This window comes from Camarhynchus parvulus, chromosome 14, assembly GCF_901933205.1.
Source record: "Camarhynchus parvulus chromosome 14, STF_HiC, whole genome shotgun sequence".
Taxonomy (NCBI): domain Eukaryota; kingdom Metazoa; phylum Chordata; class Aves; order Passeriformes; family Thraupidae; genus Camarhynchus; species Camarhynchus parvulus.
This window is the reverse complement of record NC_044584.1, coordinates 8,290,656-8,309,435: the sequence shown is the minus strand read 5'-3', so window position 1 is coordinate 8,309,435 and position 18,780 is coordinate 8,290,656. Positions and strand designations below refer to the sequence as shown.

At 43.4% G+C, this 18,780-nt stretch overlaps 1 protein-coding gene across 2 annotated transcripts in view; it reads right to left on the bottom strand.

Annotated features, from left to right (window-relative positions):
• The window catches only part of MAD1L1 (mitotic arrest deficient 1 like 1), a 351,010-nt gene that overhangs the window by 167,785 nt on the left and 164,445 nt on the right, over positions 1-18,780 (bottom strand). For both annotated transcript variants that reach the window (XM_030957926.1, XM_030957927.1), the window contains one exon: positions 13,128-13,184. In XM_030957926.1, the coding sequence (XP_030813786.1) occupies positions 13,128-13,184 (57 nt within the window). The remainder of the gene's footprint in view (positions 1-13,127; positions 13,185-18,780) is intronic.

Here is an 18,780-nt window from a genome sequence, read left to right as displayed (position 1 = left end):
TCTACAATGCCATGGACCTGTTGTTCCTCAACTCAACTCAACTCAACTCAACTCAACTCAACTCAACTCAACTCAACTCAACTCAACTCCAGCAGGTTTCAGCATTAATGGAGCAAAGCTTTCCCAGAGCCTCCCACTGACCACTGCTGTCCACACCCCATCTTCAGAATGAGTCTTATCACAGGTCAGATCAGTCAGCCTTGAAAACCACATTTACAAACTTCTGAAAGTTTTAAACATCCTGCCCAAAAGAATGATCAAATCTCTGTTCAGGTGACTCATTTTGGGTAGTAAAGGACTCAAAATCTAAAGTATTTCAACGCACTGCCAAAGTAGGATTTGCATGTTGAAAAAAAAAAATATGGGGGCTGGTTTACTCGCCCACATCATGTACACACATTTCACAGAACACATGCTGGAGACATACAGTTATTATTTGAATAATGAGTGCATTTTAGTGAGGGGCTGATACAGCAATCTTATCCTGATGAAGTGTGTCTGCACGTCATTCAGCATTTTTGGAACTGTAAAAAGCAGGAAATGCTGAATCCATTATAGATGTCTAAAGGTTTATTTAACAATGGGCTGATGCAACATCCTTTGAAAGGCCTTCCTCAGCAAAAGAGCTGATTTTGAACAGCAGAGATAAATGGGAACTGAATTGCACAGAGCCAGCGTGGAAAGGTGAATTGAGAGGTTGTGTTGGACTACAAGTCTCAACACAATTCAAGGAGCTATTTCAGTACATAAATATTTAAAATGTATGAACACCAAGCAGACTTGGAAAGGAAGAGTGTATGCTAAAATAGACAAGAACAGAGAAAGGGGACCCCGCGTGTGACCCACGCTCTGGGGTCTGAAAACAGGCAAACCAGCACCTTGACATGGCAGTGGTGCCATCTGTGCTTCTCTCCATTGGATGCAGCAGACTAAGGAGCTTCTCTGCCTCTTCCCACAAGGCAGCACAGCAAGCTTGGTGTTGTCTACAGGCATATAAATGTGGCATCAAAAATCCAATGTACAAGAAACACCAGTGAGTTTAATTTGGGTGTCCAGCAATACCACAGCAAAGTAAGACACCATGCTGAGCACTTCAGAGATCATTCTGCTCAGTAAAAGCACCACCACCTCTTCCATATGCCCATCCCACTGGCATTCCAAAGGGCTGCTCCCCCAAAACATCTGCAGAGAAGAACACAGAGGGAGAACTAAGCCTTACCAAATTTCCTAGTGAACTTTACTCTTCTTCAAAAAATAGGACAGTACTTGTAAAACGAAATATTGCCTGCCATTTGGAAACAGGCTAAGCAGCCCAGGACGAGTTGGTACATTTTCTTGGGAAAATTAAACCTTGATGCCATTGTGAAACAAAAGCAATAAAGCCAAAGAAAATTAGATATTCAACAAAAAGTGGTTTGGAAGTACCCATCTCCCACTTGGCTGAAGAAAAAAAATATGTTTTTTTTTCTCTTGGAAGATGAAGGCTGGCTGGATCACAGTCACCATTCTCTAGGGGCTCCACCATCTGTAACAAACTTGCTGTGCTTTTATCACTGAGAAGTCAGGGCTAGGAGCAACCTCTCAGCAAACACTTTCCTAAACATGTACTCATGCATATATATTATTGTTGATACACACACACTGGGAAATGGACATATGCTGACTTCTGCTTCTCTCCAATACAGTCTGGACTGTGGCTTTTCTCCTCCTGTTGCAGTAAAAAGAGAGCAATTTTTCAAGTTTATACCAAATGTCATTCTATTTCATTTCCAAATATAATCTCCCAGAGAGAAGGATCACTTGCCCTATTTCCAATCTCTAAAGTTAATACACAAATTTATATTCCTTTCTCCCACTCGCTCTCCTAAATTAAGAGGTGTAATTACTGGGAACGCTTGCTACAAACGAATGGAGTGCCAGGGGAGAAGGAGCTGTCAGGGCTGGACGTCTGCAGCAGCCACCCTCCCCTCTCCCCCATCCCTGGAGGACCCTGCTTATGAGGCACTTTCTGTCTTTCCCATTAGCAGGGGTAGCTCACACACAGGAGCAGATGACAACCCTCTCCCTTTCCAGCCAGGGCAGTCATAAGGGACAAAATTACAAAATTCACTTCAGCCTGCCAAGGCCCACTGGTGCTTGCCAGGATGATCCCTCTCCAAACCCACCTTTTGCCCCTCCTCAGCTCTGCTGACCTCTCAGGCAACATTGAGTTCCTTAAGAACAGCAGAGAAATGCAGATTTGAGAGCTAAAAATTCAGCCCCAGTCTCATCACTCTCCCCCTTCCTCATACCCAGCACCCTCTCCAAAGGAAGATTGATTATTATAATCAGACTTAGCTCTGACACAGCATTTGCATTTTCAAAGCACAGCACAGTCATTAACTAATTCATCTACCCCAAGGGAGCCTTAACGAGCATTCACCTCTCTCCCCTCTGATTCCCAGTGCTCAGGCAGCCTGCAGCTTGCCTTCCAACACCTCCCCTCCACATTGTGTGGCACCAGCACAACTTGGGGAAACTCCAGACAGGCTCAGCGAGCTGAACTCAGCCCCACTGCAAAGGAACAAGAGGACAAATGCACAGACAGCCCATTTAAACCAGCCACTCTGTGATTTCCATACCTAATCACAGCAGGACTGGGTATGGCAGGAAACTTTGTTCTGCAAAGTAAGGCCAGCACCACATGGGTCCCCAAATGGCCCAAACCTGAGCTGCCTGCCCTGCTGCAAGCACGTGAAGAAGGAATCACCATCACATCACACCCCCAAAGCCCCAGACTCCTCCTGCACAGCCCATCCAACAAACTCTTCCTTAAACACCTACAGTGCACCTTTGCTCCCTGACTCCTGCCCCTCTCAAGTGTCTTCTCACATCCCAACACCACCAGATGCCCATCACTCCCATTCACCCACCTTCCTTGGTGCTGTATTTATTTATTTTTACTAACCTGGGATGGGTGCAGGATGTGGCTTTGGAAATAAGCACTACTAATATTTCGGATGGATGGAAGCTGGCTCAGAGCTCAAAATTAACAAACCTGGAAAGTTCATGGGGAAGAAGAGCAAACATCTTGTACAAGAGACACACAGAGCAGGGGAACTGAAGATGTTAGTTTAAACCTATGAGTTTATTCAAGTATAATTACACATTTCAGCCCTCACTCCAAGAAAGGAGCAGACAAGGAATCTCTTCCTCTCAGCCTGTCCTGCCCACGCTCACAGGCACTGCTGAGACCTCACTGCCACTGCTTGACAGCGAAACACCTTTGACAGCTCCACATCCAAACCCCCTCTCTTTGCTCCAACAGCTCATTCTGAAGAAAGATCACCTAATTTCCATGTTCATTCAGCTCAGAGCTCTCTGCTGTTATCAGCCTTGCTCCACCACTTCCACCAGGCGTGTAGATGACTGTTTCCTTTAATTACTACCGAAAGCTCCTCCCAGCCAGGGAGAACAAAACAGCTGGTGTCCACCGAGAGAAGGCAACGCTGGAGTAATTAGCCTTAACTGGCTGACACCTCCTACCCATTACTCCTGGTTAGAACAGCAAAACACAGAATAAGAGCCTGTTTAGGGAACCTGTCAAGGTGCCAGACTGGATGTACCACATCCCTGCCCAGTGTGGCTGTGGTGCTGGCACAATGGAGTTGTCTGCTCTTGAGAAGAGCATCACACAGATCACTACTTTCATGCAGGAATAGGCATATTTTGCTAGAATCAAGTCTTCTAGCAGCTATAATTTACAGGCAAAGCAACAAATAAATGTGCAAAGATGTCATACCTCCTGCGTACAGAGTTTGAATACAGTTTGTTTCCTAAAAATATAGCCTCGAGGAGTTTCCTGAGCATTCAGTCAAGAATTCTCATCAAACAGGAGCTTGTAATCCCACCTCTCACTCCCTCCATCAGTTTTCTTGTTGTAAAATCATCACATAATAAACAGTTAGAGAAGAATCTATGCAGTTACCAAGCACCTAGGAAGATCAAAGGGGAAAGAGGAATCCAACATCCATTTTTGTTTCTTTGTTTTCTAACATAAATACAGCAGAATCAATCCTGCTTAATAAAGTAAAGAGAGCAAAGGAGCCTTCACTGAGTGCTTGAACTTAATCTTCTTTCTCTTGCTCACATGGAACAACACACAGCCTGTGCTTTTAGGAACAGCTCTCTCTCTCCTGCTGCAGCTCCAGACCAATTTTGCAGTTCACTACAGCTGGGAGCACTGTTTGCTGGCACGTCTTGGCAGGGGCCAGCAGAGCTGCCTGCTAAAGCTGCTCTCTGAACTCCCAGAGCTGGGAAATGTGAGAATGGGGCAAGGGGCCCAGCTATGTGAAAGCAGCAGCTCTCCTGACAGGGCCTCCCAGCTGCTTTAAAGGAAGCTGCAGAGCCTTGAAGAAGCCTTGTTCCCCAAACCCTGTCCAAAGAACAGGTTAAGTAGAGCAGGTTGAATTTTCTAGCTAAATTACCCATCCTGAGATTAACCTGTGACAAAAAGCAGTGGGCTTTCAATGTATAAGAAGTGAGCAATCTCTCTCCTGGTGCCAAAACCCAAAGGTCACAGGGCCCTGCCAAGACTGCTCTGCCCATTTCAGCCTCTGGGATGATGCCTGCAGGAACTTCAGTTGCCAGCAGCAGTCACAGAATGAAAGGCAAACAGCAATTCCCTCTCAAATACCGTATGTTCAACTCTTGTGCCAAAGCACAAATCTGGCATTTTAACCTTTGGTGAACATGTTCTTGCTGCCACCAACAATAAACTCTGAGGCCCAGCTCAGAGGAAAGGTGTAGTGGATGTGCAGTGATGACATTAGCACCGAACACAGCATTAGCAGGACAGGGCCTGGCAGGAGCTAGATTTTATACAGCCAGTCTTTAGAGGTTAATGAAATATTCATAAATAAGTTAAAATTCTCCTGACAAGCCAGATCCTGTAATACAACAAAGAGTTGTCAGCCTCAATTAAGCAATTCCAAAGAGGTAGGGCTCTGCCATTCATTATTTACCAAGAGGTCATAGGAAAAATTCTGCTCTATGATCTCCTTGTCTCCATGGATAAATTGGGTTTTACAGCTCCTGCTGGAGGACTCTGCTGCCCTGACAGACCCCAGCCTGCCACAGTTACTACCTACCCCCAACAACCACCAGCCAAAGGCAAGAAACACTGGGAACAAGCTCTTCTAAGGACACAGACACGAAAAGACTGAAAACAAATGATGTAACAAGCTGATTAGGCTGTCGGTGTAAGGACTAAGTCTTGAAACTTAAACTTTTTTTTAAGCCTTTATCTCCCTTTTTGTATACACAAAGCCAGCCCCAGGCAAGAAGAGAAGTATCCAGCAACCTTTGATCTGCAGGCACATCCTCTGAACATGCCCTCCGTGCCCCCCCAGATCCCAGAGCTGGAGAGCTTCACATCCCCCTGCATGTTCAGAACAAGCTGTGCTTACAGAATTGGATCTCTTGCATCAGATCTCTCAGGATGGTCCTCCTCTGATGCAAGCACAGCTTCCCAGAGCTGTGAAAGCAGGAAGAAACTGGTCTCCAACCTTGTTACAAGCAAGCTGTAAATCAGTTATTATTTTGTCCTGTTCTAACACGATTGCTCAACAGCCCAAATTCTTCCTTTCCCTCTCTGGACATACACGGGCACTTCATGTTCCTTCTACAGCTTCTCCAAGCTGCCTTTTAGGAAGGCAGAATAAAGGACCAGAAATGATAGAATCCTGTATGTATCTTAGACCTCTCACCTGGTTTTCTCAAAGTGCTGAACATGATGTAGAGCCCCTGCATTCTCCAGGAAATTTTAGCTCAGCTAAATTGAACCAAGTGAGTCTGACGTAGCCCATAAACTTCTTAACAGGTTCTGTAGAGATGAATGAAGCCTGGAAAAGCACAATTCTTGCATTTCTATTAAATACCCTTTTACATCTCCAGGCTGTGCCTAGTATAATAAAGCCCCTGATAGTATTCCTGCTCATTTAACCAAGTAACTCAGTGTAATTCAGATTTTAGTGACAACAGTGACACTGACAAGGCCCACTCCAGCAGCAGCACCTTCTAAACAGGACATCTACTCACTTTTTTCCTCTGCTCAACAACTGAAGAGAAAAATCCTCCCCCCTTCTCCCTCTCCAGTCCCTGTTCCTGTTATCATCACGCCTGTCAGTACAGCTCAGGTTTTAGGGGTACACCTGTGGCATGGAAGCCACCCCAAATGATGGGCTGGGAATAAGGGCAATGTCCATGAGTCCCATCTGAGCTGGAATTGCTCTTCAGCTCTGGGTCAGACCATTTACCCCTGGTCTGGCAGCACCTGTCCCATAGGGAAGAGCAGCAGGAAAGCAGCTCTCCTCTTCAGGCAGCCACACTTCTTCCTCCTGGCAGTGCTAACCCCGTGTCAGCTCTTATCACATTGGAAGAGCAAATGAAAACAATCCTGCTGAAACCAAACAGTGCTGCCGTGTCCCATAAAACTTCCACCTTAATGGATCCAACAGCAGGTTCATTTGTGTAATGGGACTTTTAAACAGACCGTTTATTTCTTTTTAATTCGAAGGGAATGTGCTATTTGATCCCATGTGCCCGGCTAGATTTTTAAAACAGAGATAAACCAGGAGAATTGACTCACTAAGTCTCTCCTTCTCACCTAATTAAAACAGCATTGAGATAGAAACGTGCAGAGGTGTAATGCTGATCACATCTCCAGCTTACAGCAGCTTGGCAGCTCCCTTCCACCAGGATCCCAAGGATTCCTCCACACTCCCTGCTTTGCCCACAGTCACCTGCCACAGATGTTTCTGATGGTGCCACGCTTCTGTGTGCTGAACATGAATTTTCCAAGAGGGAACACAGCAGGTGCAACACACCAACTGAGGCTGTTCATCATTCCCCAGGCTAAGAGAGGGAGAAAAAAAATAACCTTGTCTGTGTAGCTCAGAGCTCACTATATTCCTACCCCGTGGGGAATAGCAGGGACCAGTTTTAATGTAGTTGTTTACAACAGGCACTGAGAGCTCTCTGCCAGGGAAAGGGAAAGGACAAGTGCACTCCCATCCCTCTATTCTAGGCTTCACTCCACCTTCAGAACCAAAACTCCACAGTAAAAACAGGGGAAGACTCAAAATAGGGCATCAATGATTCCTGCACAATCATCCCCCTTTTCTAACAACTCATAATTCAGAATTTAAAGGATCACACAATAAAGTGAAGAATGATATAAACACTGTGAAGCAAACAAGCAACAAATGGCTTCGCTGAAGTAAAACTAAAACTACCTGATAGAGAAAAAGATGTCAGACACATTCGAAACAAACAAAATTCAATGAAAGCCTTTGGTCTAAAAATACAAATGCACAAACACAATTACTGAGAGCACAGAGGCTTTACCACAGAGGAGCATAAACTGATCAGAAAGAGGAAACTACATGAAAACAGAAGAAACAGCACAGAATTGAAATGTCAGAGTGCAAGTCCCAAAACAGCTCCTACAAGCTGAGCCTTCCTCAGCCAGAAACTCGAGAGGAGGACAGAGTGGGGCAGATGAACTGATCCCATCAGGACGAGGAACATCAGCACTGTGTGGCACTGGAAATGGGAGATGACCTGGATACAGCTCAGCTCTTCCACCACAGAAGTGGAAGAACTTCCTGCCTCTACTCCATGATCCTGCAGAAGACACTTTTGCAAAAGCTACTGCAGGAACATCACCTGGAATGATGTGACCACTCTGATTACTCATCCTCAAAGGAGAGATGGAAAGAGGAAGAGATTTAAAGCAAGCTGCAAGATTCATGAGGAAACTGAAGAGCCTGTTTTAAGAGAAGGCTGCAAGAGCGTGATTTGTTTAACCTAGACAAATGAAAGGCTGGGAGAGAACAATTGTTCTCTATAAATATGTCACAGCATAAATATGAGGGAGGAAGAACAGTCACTGTAGTTTAAGGAGAATATTAGCACAAGAAAAAAATGGATATTAACTGCACATATATTTTCACTTGCAACTGGGAAGATTTCAGCTATCAGAGCAGTCTTCCCATGACAGTAATGGTGCAAACAACCAAAGCAGTTTCAAGACAAGCTTGATAAATTTATGGACTGAGATATATACTGAATTTGCGTCAGTTACTGAAGGACTGGACTTTATGATCTAAAAGTCCTCTTCCAGTCTTCTGTTACTATATCATTTCATTCTGGATTAGCTTCTTTTGCTGTCTCTTTATAACCAGGTTCATGCTTTTCAATCTGATTTGAGAAGTGGATATTTCTCTAAGATTGCCTCACTAAAACTATTCACCCTGCTGCTCAGCTGAGTGCCACACTGCTCATCTGTCTTGGCTTTGCTGGCCTCACATAAAGTGTTAGGATAAAATCTGTCACATGGGAAGGAGATTTGCTGTCACCTGCTAAATCAATTCAGAAATTATGTAATACACTTTTGATAGATGGAAACTTCCTGCACCAGTCAGTTGTCTCCTGCCCCTCCCAACCTGTTGGTTCTAAAGATGTTCCAGCAAAGCTTCATTTTTATTTATAACTACTGTGGTTCAGCCCTCTAATCTCACATTTAATTGCCTTCCTGTTACAGAAAATACAGAGAATTTACATTTCCACTAATGAACACCACTTTTGTTCTTGTTCTCAGTCTGTTGTATTTCTCGCTTTCTGTTCAGTAACTCTTAAACAAGAATTAAATTAGCTCTATTGGCCATTAATCCAGGGCAGGTATTCCTATACTAAAGTTCATATTTTTTCCTATTATCATTGGTGTTACCTATAAATTAAAAGCATAGTAATAACTTTTCCATGTTGCCTTCCAGTTAACAGCTAGCTCCCAGCAACATCCAGCTCAATGTTCTCTGAGTTTATTTCCTTCATGTCCTCTCATTTCTGTCTCCATTTCTGCTCCTGATAACCATCAGTGTAGGCAGTCACTGACATTTAAGTTAATCCTAAACATTATGATTTCATCTGACTGAACACATGATTGGCTCTTTAACTATTGCTGACCTGCTGCTCTTAAATAAAGGTCTCCCCTTCTCTGCAAAGGGTTAACCAACACTTTTCCCCAAAGCAATGAGCGTTGATTATATTAATTTGAAGGTGTCTTTATTGCCTCTATAAGGACACTCAATTTATGCCATTCATTTGGTGACAGCTGCATTCTTGGACTTCAAATCTTCTTTACCTCCCACCCTGCTAAGCAATTCCTCTGATTCTTATATCCATCCTTTTTAATCTGCTGGAGGGTGAAATTTAATTTGTTCCAAAGAGCAGTCTATAGATTTCAGAGCCCACATGGGCCAAGCTGTCTTTTGAAGATGAAAGCCAAAAGATGCCCAAAGCACCTCAGGGTAATGAAAATACAGGTGATGCTTTTTTAATACCAAGCCAATTTCCCTCAGGGATTAATGATGGAGAACAAAAAATCTTGACATGAATGCCCCCTGCTACAGAACCAGACTGGAAGAAAGAGTAAGATCAGAGAGCAGAGCTGTTGCTTGGATGGCAAGCTTGAGCCAAACAATCTCCTCGTGTCTATAAAGGGATATGAAAAAGGAAAACGAAAATTACAAAAACAAACACGTCTTCTGTTTCCCTCCCCTCAGGGAGGGAAAGAAAAATAATATAACAAACAAGAAGGCACTTTCCACAAATAATATTTTGGTGTGAGTGAAGCTCTCCCTCAGCTTTAGGCCAGTAGAGCACTAAACTAACACAGCATGAGAAATAAGATCCTGGGACCACAGATCAGGGAGCTGTGTGAACTCTGAGCAACCTCCTTGCACATCCTGCAAATAAAGACACTGTAGCACCAGCCCCAATAAAGAAAACTTCCAGTGCTGATCAAATTGTCAGAAAAGTGTACATTCATACAAAAAAAAAAAAAGGAAACAACAAACATTAAGCAAACAAAAAGAGAGAAAAACCCCATGGATCTCTCAGTACAGTGACCTGAGCCCTATTAAGAGTGGTGACTCTCATGTGTCTTATGGGCATACACTGTTCCCTTACAGTATGAACATGCTTAAACTGTGAAAAAAACCCCCAAAAATAAATAAGTGAAGGGTTAGAGGGAGAGGAAAATCAAAGTTTCATTGTTAATTACATAGCACAATGATAAGGGTAATTTTTCTTAAATCAAAAAATAAATTCTAGGTTCAAGTTCCCTGAAGGATATAAAATATTAGAGGGTTTTTTATGGTTGTAATCACAAACTCATTTCTCCAGCCACTACTGGCCGTGTCTAATTAGGGCACAGTATGTTAATGATACAGAGGCACAGCCCAGAGATGTCTTCAGTTGCAATATTAATTGCATTTAGGGAAAGAGGCATGAATTGTGCTTATACAAGCTAATTAGTATGGGTTTGCTAATTAATACTGGAAAGTCAAACTGCCTTTGTCTTGTCAACTGCAATTAACTGAAGACATTTAAATTTCCTTTTTTGTTGTTCCTTCAGTTGCTCGCTCACTTTCAGCTGACAAGCAAAGAATCCCTGCACTGGAGCAGTGAGAACAGCCCCTCCATTTCACTGGCATCCCATTTTCCTCTAGCAGGACCTTGTGCTTTGGTCTGGCACAGGGCTCCTTATCACAAACACACCACCCTTCCTCTGCCATTGTCCCTGGGGACACAATTCCCTGAGCTTGTCCTCAGAGGAGAGGCCCTGAGAGCAGTGCAGACACTGTTCTATTGAGGCCACGATCCCATCAGACTTATCCCATGAGTATTGTACTTTTAAATATTGCTATGTAAAGAATGAATATTGCTATGTAAAAAATTGCTATGTAAATCATTGACCAGGGCACCAGAGATGCCCTCACTGATAGAAAGAAGTCCTTGGTTCTCTCAGTGAGGTGCTATCAGCCAGTGCCCTGGAGCCAGAGCCCAGCTCTTCATTTCCAGTGCCCCAGGGAGGGTGGCAGAGCCATCAGAGCTCTTTGGGGTGGCAGCAGAGGTGTCACCTGCACAGAATTTTGTCCCAGAAGCAGCCCAAAGGATTCATCAGCCTGCATCTGCACCTGACAGGCGTTTGTTCCATTTCACCCAGAGCCTGTTTGCAGAAGAGCTGATGAAAAGCAATATCCACATCTGTCAGCACCCAGAGCAGGACAAGCCCTTCAGCATTCCCAGCTCAGCATCAAACTGGGGCTGGAGGCTCACAGGTGAAAGGGATGAAAAGGAAGGTGAGAGGCCAGCAATTCAAACCAGGAAAATAATTTTGCTGAAGTGTCAAATTTAAAGGAGTCAAAAATCAGGCCATTCTGATCAGGTGAGACACTGATCTGGAGAGGGGGGAAAAAAACACATAAAGAGAATTTTGCTGGATGGCAGGAGGAGAGTGGGGCTGGTGGCATATCCACAGAGCCTGTGGCAGGCAGCTATGGAACAGCCCCATCCAAAGGGGACAGACCTCAGTCACCATCACCACTGCAGAAGACACAACGTGACAACAACTTTTCTCCATCCTGACTGGGGATGCAGAAGAAACATCAACCACCAGTGAAAAGGAGCTATAGTGTCAGGTTTTCCCTCAAAAGGGGAAAAGGTGGGGAAAAAATCTCTTTTTCTCTGTATGAATCAATTCTCCGGTATTTACTGAATAAATTCAAGCTGCTGAATAAAGCCCACACCTCACAATCTGCAATCCATGGTTAAAGCACCCCACAAAACAGCCTGTTCATGGGAGGCTGATGTAAGAGTTACTGGAAGATCACAAGACCAGCAGTTTTCCACTGAGAAACCCCTGGGAATAGGCACTGAACACTGACTGCAGCTTTATCCTCTGAGGGATGATGCACAACATCAATTAATGCTTTAACACTGGAAGTTCCAGCTTCTCCAGCCCTCTGCTAGCCAACTTAATACAAGAAATTTTTGAAGGCAAACAAGTCAAAAAGCAGGCTTAATGAGCCAACTTTTAAATGTTAAATAAATCCAACTCCATAACATCAGAACATTTAAAACATAACAGCAAGTTTTTCCTCTGATACATCCAGTGAGCACAACACCAAATTGATTGTATAGAATTTGAAACTGTTACAAGGCAGCACAAAATGAGATCAGCTGGTAAATAGGATTAATTCCGTTTTCTTTGGAAGTATCATCTGTGGCCTGTGTCACCACAGAAAGCAGCTGGGCATACAAAAATGTTTGCCCACAACGTGAGACCACCCCAGAACCGGAATCAATTAACGCTCTCGTGATGGAAAATCTGATGTTGAAACAGCAAGAGGCACAAATTTAAAAAAAAGATCCTAACAGACGTATGGCAACCCATTAATAGCACAGCAGGGGCACCTCATCCTGCCCTTCAGTGCCCTACTAGAGCTCAGCACAAGTCTAAAAAGACTCGTGTTGGCACTCTTGTTTATGGTTTGGATTTTAGAACAGATGTCTGTTTAGCACCTACTTACTAGCCAGTGCTTCAGGCTTGGTTTTATATTAGTAATAAAATTAATCACATCTACAGAATAAGTCTCTGCATCTTGGATACTGCTCAGGTTTTCCTTGTGACTAGGAAAAGTTGCAGGAATCCCACAGTTCATCCATTAGCAAAAATATCAGTTCACAAAATAGCTTAACACTGACACCTCATTTATTCCTGAGTATAAAAAATCATATTCAAGTCAAGAAACTGAATATAAACCTCTCTGCTACCTGGTTTTGTGTCCTTTTATTGTTTTTGGTCCTTGAGGGAAGTGCCAATAAAATAGACAAACCCAGAAGAAAATTAATAGATTTTATAAAAAAATAGTTTGTGGTAATTCTCTTGTATCTCATCTGCCCGTTCTTTGAACACTTGAGACTGAATCAAAGGCCCCCAAAGAAAGGAGTTAATTCAGTATGAAATTAAATGCTTGCTTCTGATCTAGAACTGCTAAGGAGAAAAGGAATTGCCAGAAAAAGCAAGACAGACCACAAGATTTCGTCCAACACGTTTTCCAGGTGAGTATGGAGACAGGGAGTGCCAAGACTGGCAGCAGCAACACAACTTTTGCAATGTTTATTTGCTGTTCATTTCTGAGTATTTGGAACTGATCCACTGTTTAAATGAACTGAACTTTGCATATTGCTGCTCTGTAAAACAACCAGGGGGGGAAAAAAGGCAGAAATTGAACACTTACCATCTCTGCTCTCTGCTTGTGGTTTCCCACTTCTTCCAGAACCTGAGACAGCTGAGCCTTCAAGACACAGGGAAAAAAAAAAAAGGAAATTAAGTCTAGAATGTAATTTTGGAAGTTTAATGAGACTCTTTCCTCCCTTCCCCTAAAAAAAATCACATATGGCACCAGGGTTTTCATGGGATTGAGAAGGAATTGTAAGTATTTGGTCTTGTTCTGTCCTATCAGCATCCCATGCCATGAGACAGTCCTGTCCCAAGGAGTCCCAAAGAGCCTGAAGTCTACATGCTCATGAAAAACCAGGTTATTTTATCTTTATTCCAAAGAATGCCACAAGGAGCCAGCCCAAATGTCAATCTCATGGTCCAGCCAGAACTGTGCCTCCATTCCATTGCTGTGAAACTGCAGAAAGGGTCTAAACCCACCCAGTTTTGCCCAGTTTAACTTTGAAGAAGAAGAGGTTTAGCTCCACAGCTCCTGAAAGGAGTGTGTGTTTCAAGCTAACTTCATAGAAAATGTTCTGTGAATTTCTGGGGTCCAGGGTTAGGTTTTTTCCCACAGCCTTCCAAAATGCTGTGGGAAAACATCAAGAAAATCTGCTCTTTAACATAAACCTCTTGAATTTCCATGAGAAAAGATCTCAATGCAGCTTTTTTAGTTTTTAAAAGGGAAATTTGAAATGTAAAGAATCTCAAACCAGAATAGAAATACCTTTGGTTATCCTGGCATAATCTAGGGGGAAACAGGAACTTGACTCAGAAAAGGATCTTTTACAGAATTTTGTTTATGAAAAAGGATTTTAAACCAAATGGGTATTTGGGAGACAGTTAAGAGAAGCCACACATAATACATGAATGCTATTACTTCCCACATCCTTGATTTTCTAACACTCTGCTAGGCTGCAATCAGCCTTTCTCTGCTTAGCAAAAAAACCAATGTAAACAAATAGAAGAAATAAAAACAACTTTCCTACAAACTGATTCATGTCATTTCAAGCAAATATTCATTAAAATCCTCTGGAGTCTCTCAACTTCCCACCACATATGAAATGAGTCTTTTGAGTGCCACATCCAAACCAGAGACAAACAGCAAGCGGTTTATTACAATGAAAAGCAAAACATTCAGCTTTGGAGGCTAACTGCACTGAAATAATTAAATAAAAAATACAGTCTAAGGGTTCAGCACAGCAGAAGTTCTATTTTGCCAACAAACAAGCAAACAGTTCCAAATTTCCCTGGCCCCAGAGCTCAGTGGAAACTGAAAAAGTTTCAGCTTCTTGCTGTGCAGGGCTGGGGATGATATGACATTATTTGAGGAAGAGACGCTGAAACAGGATGAAAAGGGTTTTAACACAAGCCTGGGACCTGGCACAGGAGAATGAAACACACTCATTAAACACTGCAGGAGATGCCAGCCCCAACCCAAACTGGAGTGCCTGGACAGGCAAGGGAAGAGAGCGAATGAAATGATCACCAAGCTTCATGTGGAAACATCAGGGAACTGTAAATTTGCAGACACCTGGGAAAGACTTTTCCCTACTGCTGCTGAAGCAGGTACAATGGAGCAGGCTGGAACCAGGAGTTGCTTGGGGAAGAATTAGAAAACAAGACCTTAGAGAGGTTATTTAGGAGAGGCACTGGCATAACTTCTGCAAAACACCTCAAGACTGATTGAATATTTTTGATTACAAACTACCCTGTTCTGTATATTTATTAGCTTTCTCTGTATGAAGATGACCTTTAGATGGAAACCACTAGCCTATTCTAAACCAGATATAAGAATTACTTAATTTAAAAATACATTAAAAAGAATGTATTTTCTTACAGCAGCTACCAGTCCTGAATTTGAGGGTCAAATCTATGTTCAGCCTCCTGTTCACACAGACTCCTATGGAATCACAGAGTAACCCATCCTGGAACAGTGAGAATCCCCTCAAAGCTCAATACTCTATGGTTTTGGTGGGCACCTGGTACCTGGATCAACCCATCACACTGTGCCAAGCTCTGGTCACCCTCACAGTGTAAATATTTTTATTTATAACACCAAGGCAACAGTAATCTAGGAGCCTGTTTAACTAGATGGGTATAAGAGCATTTTAAAGCATAATACCTCCATAAAAGTCAGAAGAAAAGGATAGCAAAGACTCCAACGCATTTTACTTCAGGAAAAGGCTGGAAAAACCTTTTAGGCAAGAGAGAAATAATATAAAGGGATGGGGAAAATTGAAAATACAAGTGGGAAATATGCCATAATTTATCTTGGATATAATATGGCTTGGGGAAAATAACCATTTCAAGGTGCTATGCCAACAGAGACACAGAACCCTGGACAGCAAGTCCAAGCCAGCAGCACAACAACAGCAGATCAATATGATTTGGAGAAGCAATCAGATAAGAACTAAATCACAAAGTAGGTTTTCTTCATTGCATTCATTTCTAGGCAGCTCATCTCAAAGGGAAAGAGTCAGTAACTAGTGGGAATTCAGAGAGCAGCTACTAAACTTACCAGACTGCTGGAAGAAATGATTTATGAAGATTAAAAGATTTTTAAACATTATGGTTTGACTGCAACTCTCACAGAAGAGCAAAAGGGACATATTTAATGCACTGAGAGCTGTTACAATGACACAGCTGGAAACAAGGAGGCTTCCCCAGCTCACTGATGCTGTGGGATGCACTCACAGTCCAGAGCAGGGACCCTCCCACTCCCTGCCCACCTATTCAGACAGCTGGGGAAGCTCCAGACAAAGCCTAAATTTTCAGCAGGGTCCCCAATGCCTGCACTTGCCAGGCTGTGATGCAGCTGATCTGGATGCTTTATCACGTCCAGTTTGTAAACATCAGCCCTATCCCAGACTTTTTATTAGCTTAAATCAAATATTGAACCTCCCTCAGCTGTTGGAGGACAGCTGCTGGCCAAGTGATTCACTGCCATATTCCTTCTAGGCCACAAGAAAACACAAACTAATCACCAGCAGCATGACAGATGCACACATTTTTAATTATGAAGGAGAAATTAGGCTGTGAACTTAGCCCCACATGTCACTTAATCAGAGTGCTGGGGAGGAGCTGCCAGGAGCTGCAGAGGGCCCCGGAGTGGAGCCTGGCACCTGCTCAGGCCCTGCTGCCATTCCTCAGGCATTTGCCAGAAAAGATCTGAAAAAAAACCAGAGTTATGTTGTTTCTTGGAATGTATCTTGTCAGGAATGAACTGTTGGTTTCTGGGTGCAGTCATCTCTGGCCACATGCGGACAAGGAAAGCGTGAGCGTTGGATGTGGGCCATTCAGGGGGCCCAGCAGATGCTGGAGCTGTTTGCCAGTCCCACCTCAGAGCTCTGCTCTGGGAAAAGCCATCCAGGGAGTGACAGGACAAGGGGTGTTGGGGAAGATGAAACAGGAAAGCCTTATCAATATGATTGCCTGGCAAAAGATTTTGAGAATATGGAAACTATAAGTGAGATTGAAATGAAAGTAAGCTTTGAGATACTTTAGTTACTGAACAACTGGAAAACAATGGTATGGCCAGCTGAAGGTAATCTCAACACCCTCTGCTTGCAGACAGGTCCAAGGCTCAGAGCAGACCCTACAGCTTGGCAGAAGGGGCCCAAAGAGGAGTTTTTAGGGTTTAAAACGTAACACAGTATGGTAATGTAATGATTCTTACAGGCTGTATGTAAATGCTATGGGATTTGTATCTTGGGCTAGATTGGTTAGTGAGAATTAGAATATTCAACACAGAAGAAGATTTATTGTATTGTAACAGGAACCTCGCTCTCTCTCATCCTCTTTACCACGCTCTTGCCTTCTCTCTCTTTACCTCTCTCGGGCCTGCTCTGAGCTGCCAGCTCCCAGCAGGGCCCTGCACCCAGGCCCTTTGCAATAAACCACAAGTTCCAGAGATCTGGCTTCAGAGATCTCTCATCTCTGTCCATCCTGACCGTCCCCCAGTGCTCCTACGAAGGGGGAATGGCTTCAAGCTGGAGAAGAGTAGGCTTAGATGAGACATTAGTAAACTATCTTTCCTGCAAAGGTGGGCAGGCCTTGGCACAGGGTGCCCAGAGAAGCTGTGGCTGCCCCAGCCCTGGAAGTGTCCAAGGCCAGGTTGGGTGGATCTCTGAGCAACCTCATCTAAGAGGGTATCTCTGCCCACAGCAAGATGATTTTTCCAACCCAAACCATTCCATGATTCTCTGAGTTGCTCAGCTCTCTGTTAGGGTCTTTTCAACTGATCATATCCACTTTGGTACCTCAGCAACCTCTCCATAGGATAGGCTTCTGTGTTGAATTTTCAGGCTACGCATAAAAGTTAACTTAAAGCTCCAAGGAAATTCTCTTTACTTCAGACACACGTTAAATTCCCATAGATCACTGAGCTCGAGCATTAAGAAACCTCATATGCAAACAAATATTAGGAGTCAGATATAAAAATACACTGCAATTCACCCACTGAAGGCAGCACAACCAGGTAATGGAAAATCAAGTTGCGAAGCAGGGAAAAAAAATCCTCTCGAGTACTCAGTCAATTACTTTAAGCTTCCAAAAAAAGGTTTGTCAATTCAAAATATTCATCTTACATGACAACATAGTCTAATCTACTGTCAGTGGATTGTCATCCTCAAAAGAGAGTGGCAGCAAGAGAAGAACCTGTGCTCCAGCCTCACTGGGAATCTGCAGCTTGGGCTGAAAGAAGAGCAGGTTTCCAAGGAGAAGAACCAACTCAGCTCCAAGGAGACATTTCTGAATTGTTCAGCTTGCTTCCCTGCATCAATAATTTATCTTCTGTACCTTCCAGAAGTCAGCCTTCACTGACAGCACTGGAGGAGGCTGGTCAGGGAGGGTTTAATGAATGAAACTGAAGCAATCTGGTGGTGACAATGCAGCTGTTAAACTGACTGCATCCAGAGCCCCCCACTCCCCTCTGGAGGCTGATGCTGAGCTGGCTGCCCTGAATGATGGGCAGGCAGCTCAAAAGTGATCCCCATTTGTAGGGAAAAATTAACTACTCAGTCTCTAATGAACAGCCTTTCTCTACACAAAACAATACCCTCTGCTCTACAAGCAATTAGCAAATCGAAGTGTTCTCTTTGTGGACTTGCATTAATTTACTCCTCGATGTGGCACATTAAATAGCTCACAGGTACAGCACAGCAGTGGCAACAGCCAGCACCATAAAATAAAAGCTTGCTTCAAAGAGTTTGGGAAGCAAAATTAGGCGTGCTGCATACAGGGAATAAATCAAAACAACCTTCATTTGGAAATATCATTTTAGTCTTATGCTTTCATCAAAAAACATGATTATCGTAACAGTCACATTAATACAACACTGGTACTCTACAAGGGAGAGAAACAAGCAGCACATTCACTACCTCAAATTAGAAAGAGCAATTTTTATTCTTTCTCATCAGGGGGAAATACCTGAGAACATACACAGCTGCCTATTCTGGGATTGTGCTTTCACAGCTAGAAATCCCAATGAGAGTCCCCAAAAGGAAGGCCACTTGTTGGAAGAGCAGCACCTCTGCAGGGAAGGGGAGCAGGAATAGGCTTTCCCTGGAAGAGCTGGAACACAGCTGCAAAAAATGGCATTTTTACAGCTCACTGAAGCCCAAGATACCCTTAGAAATATTTTATATGCAACAGTTGTATGCAAATCCAAG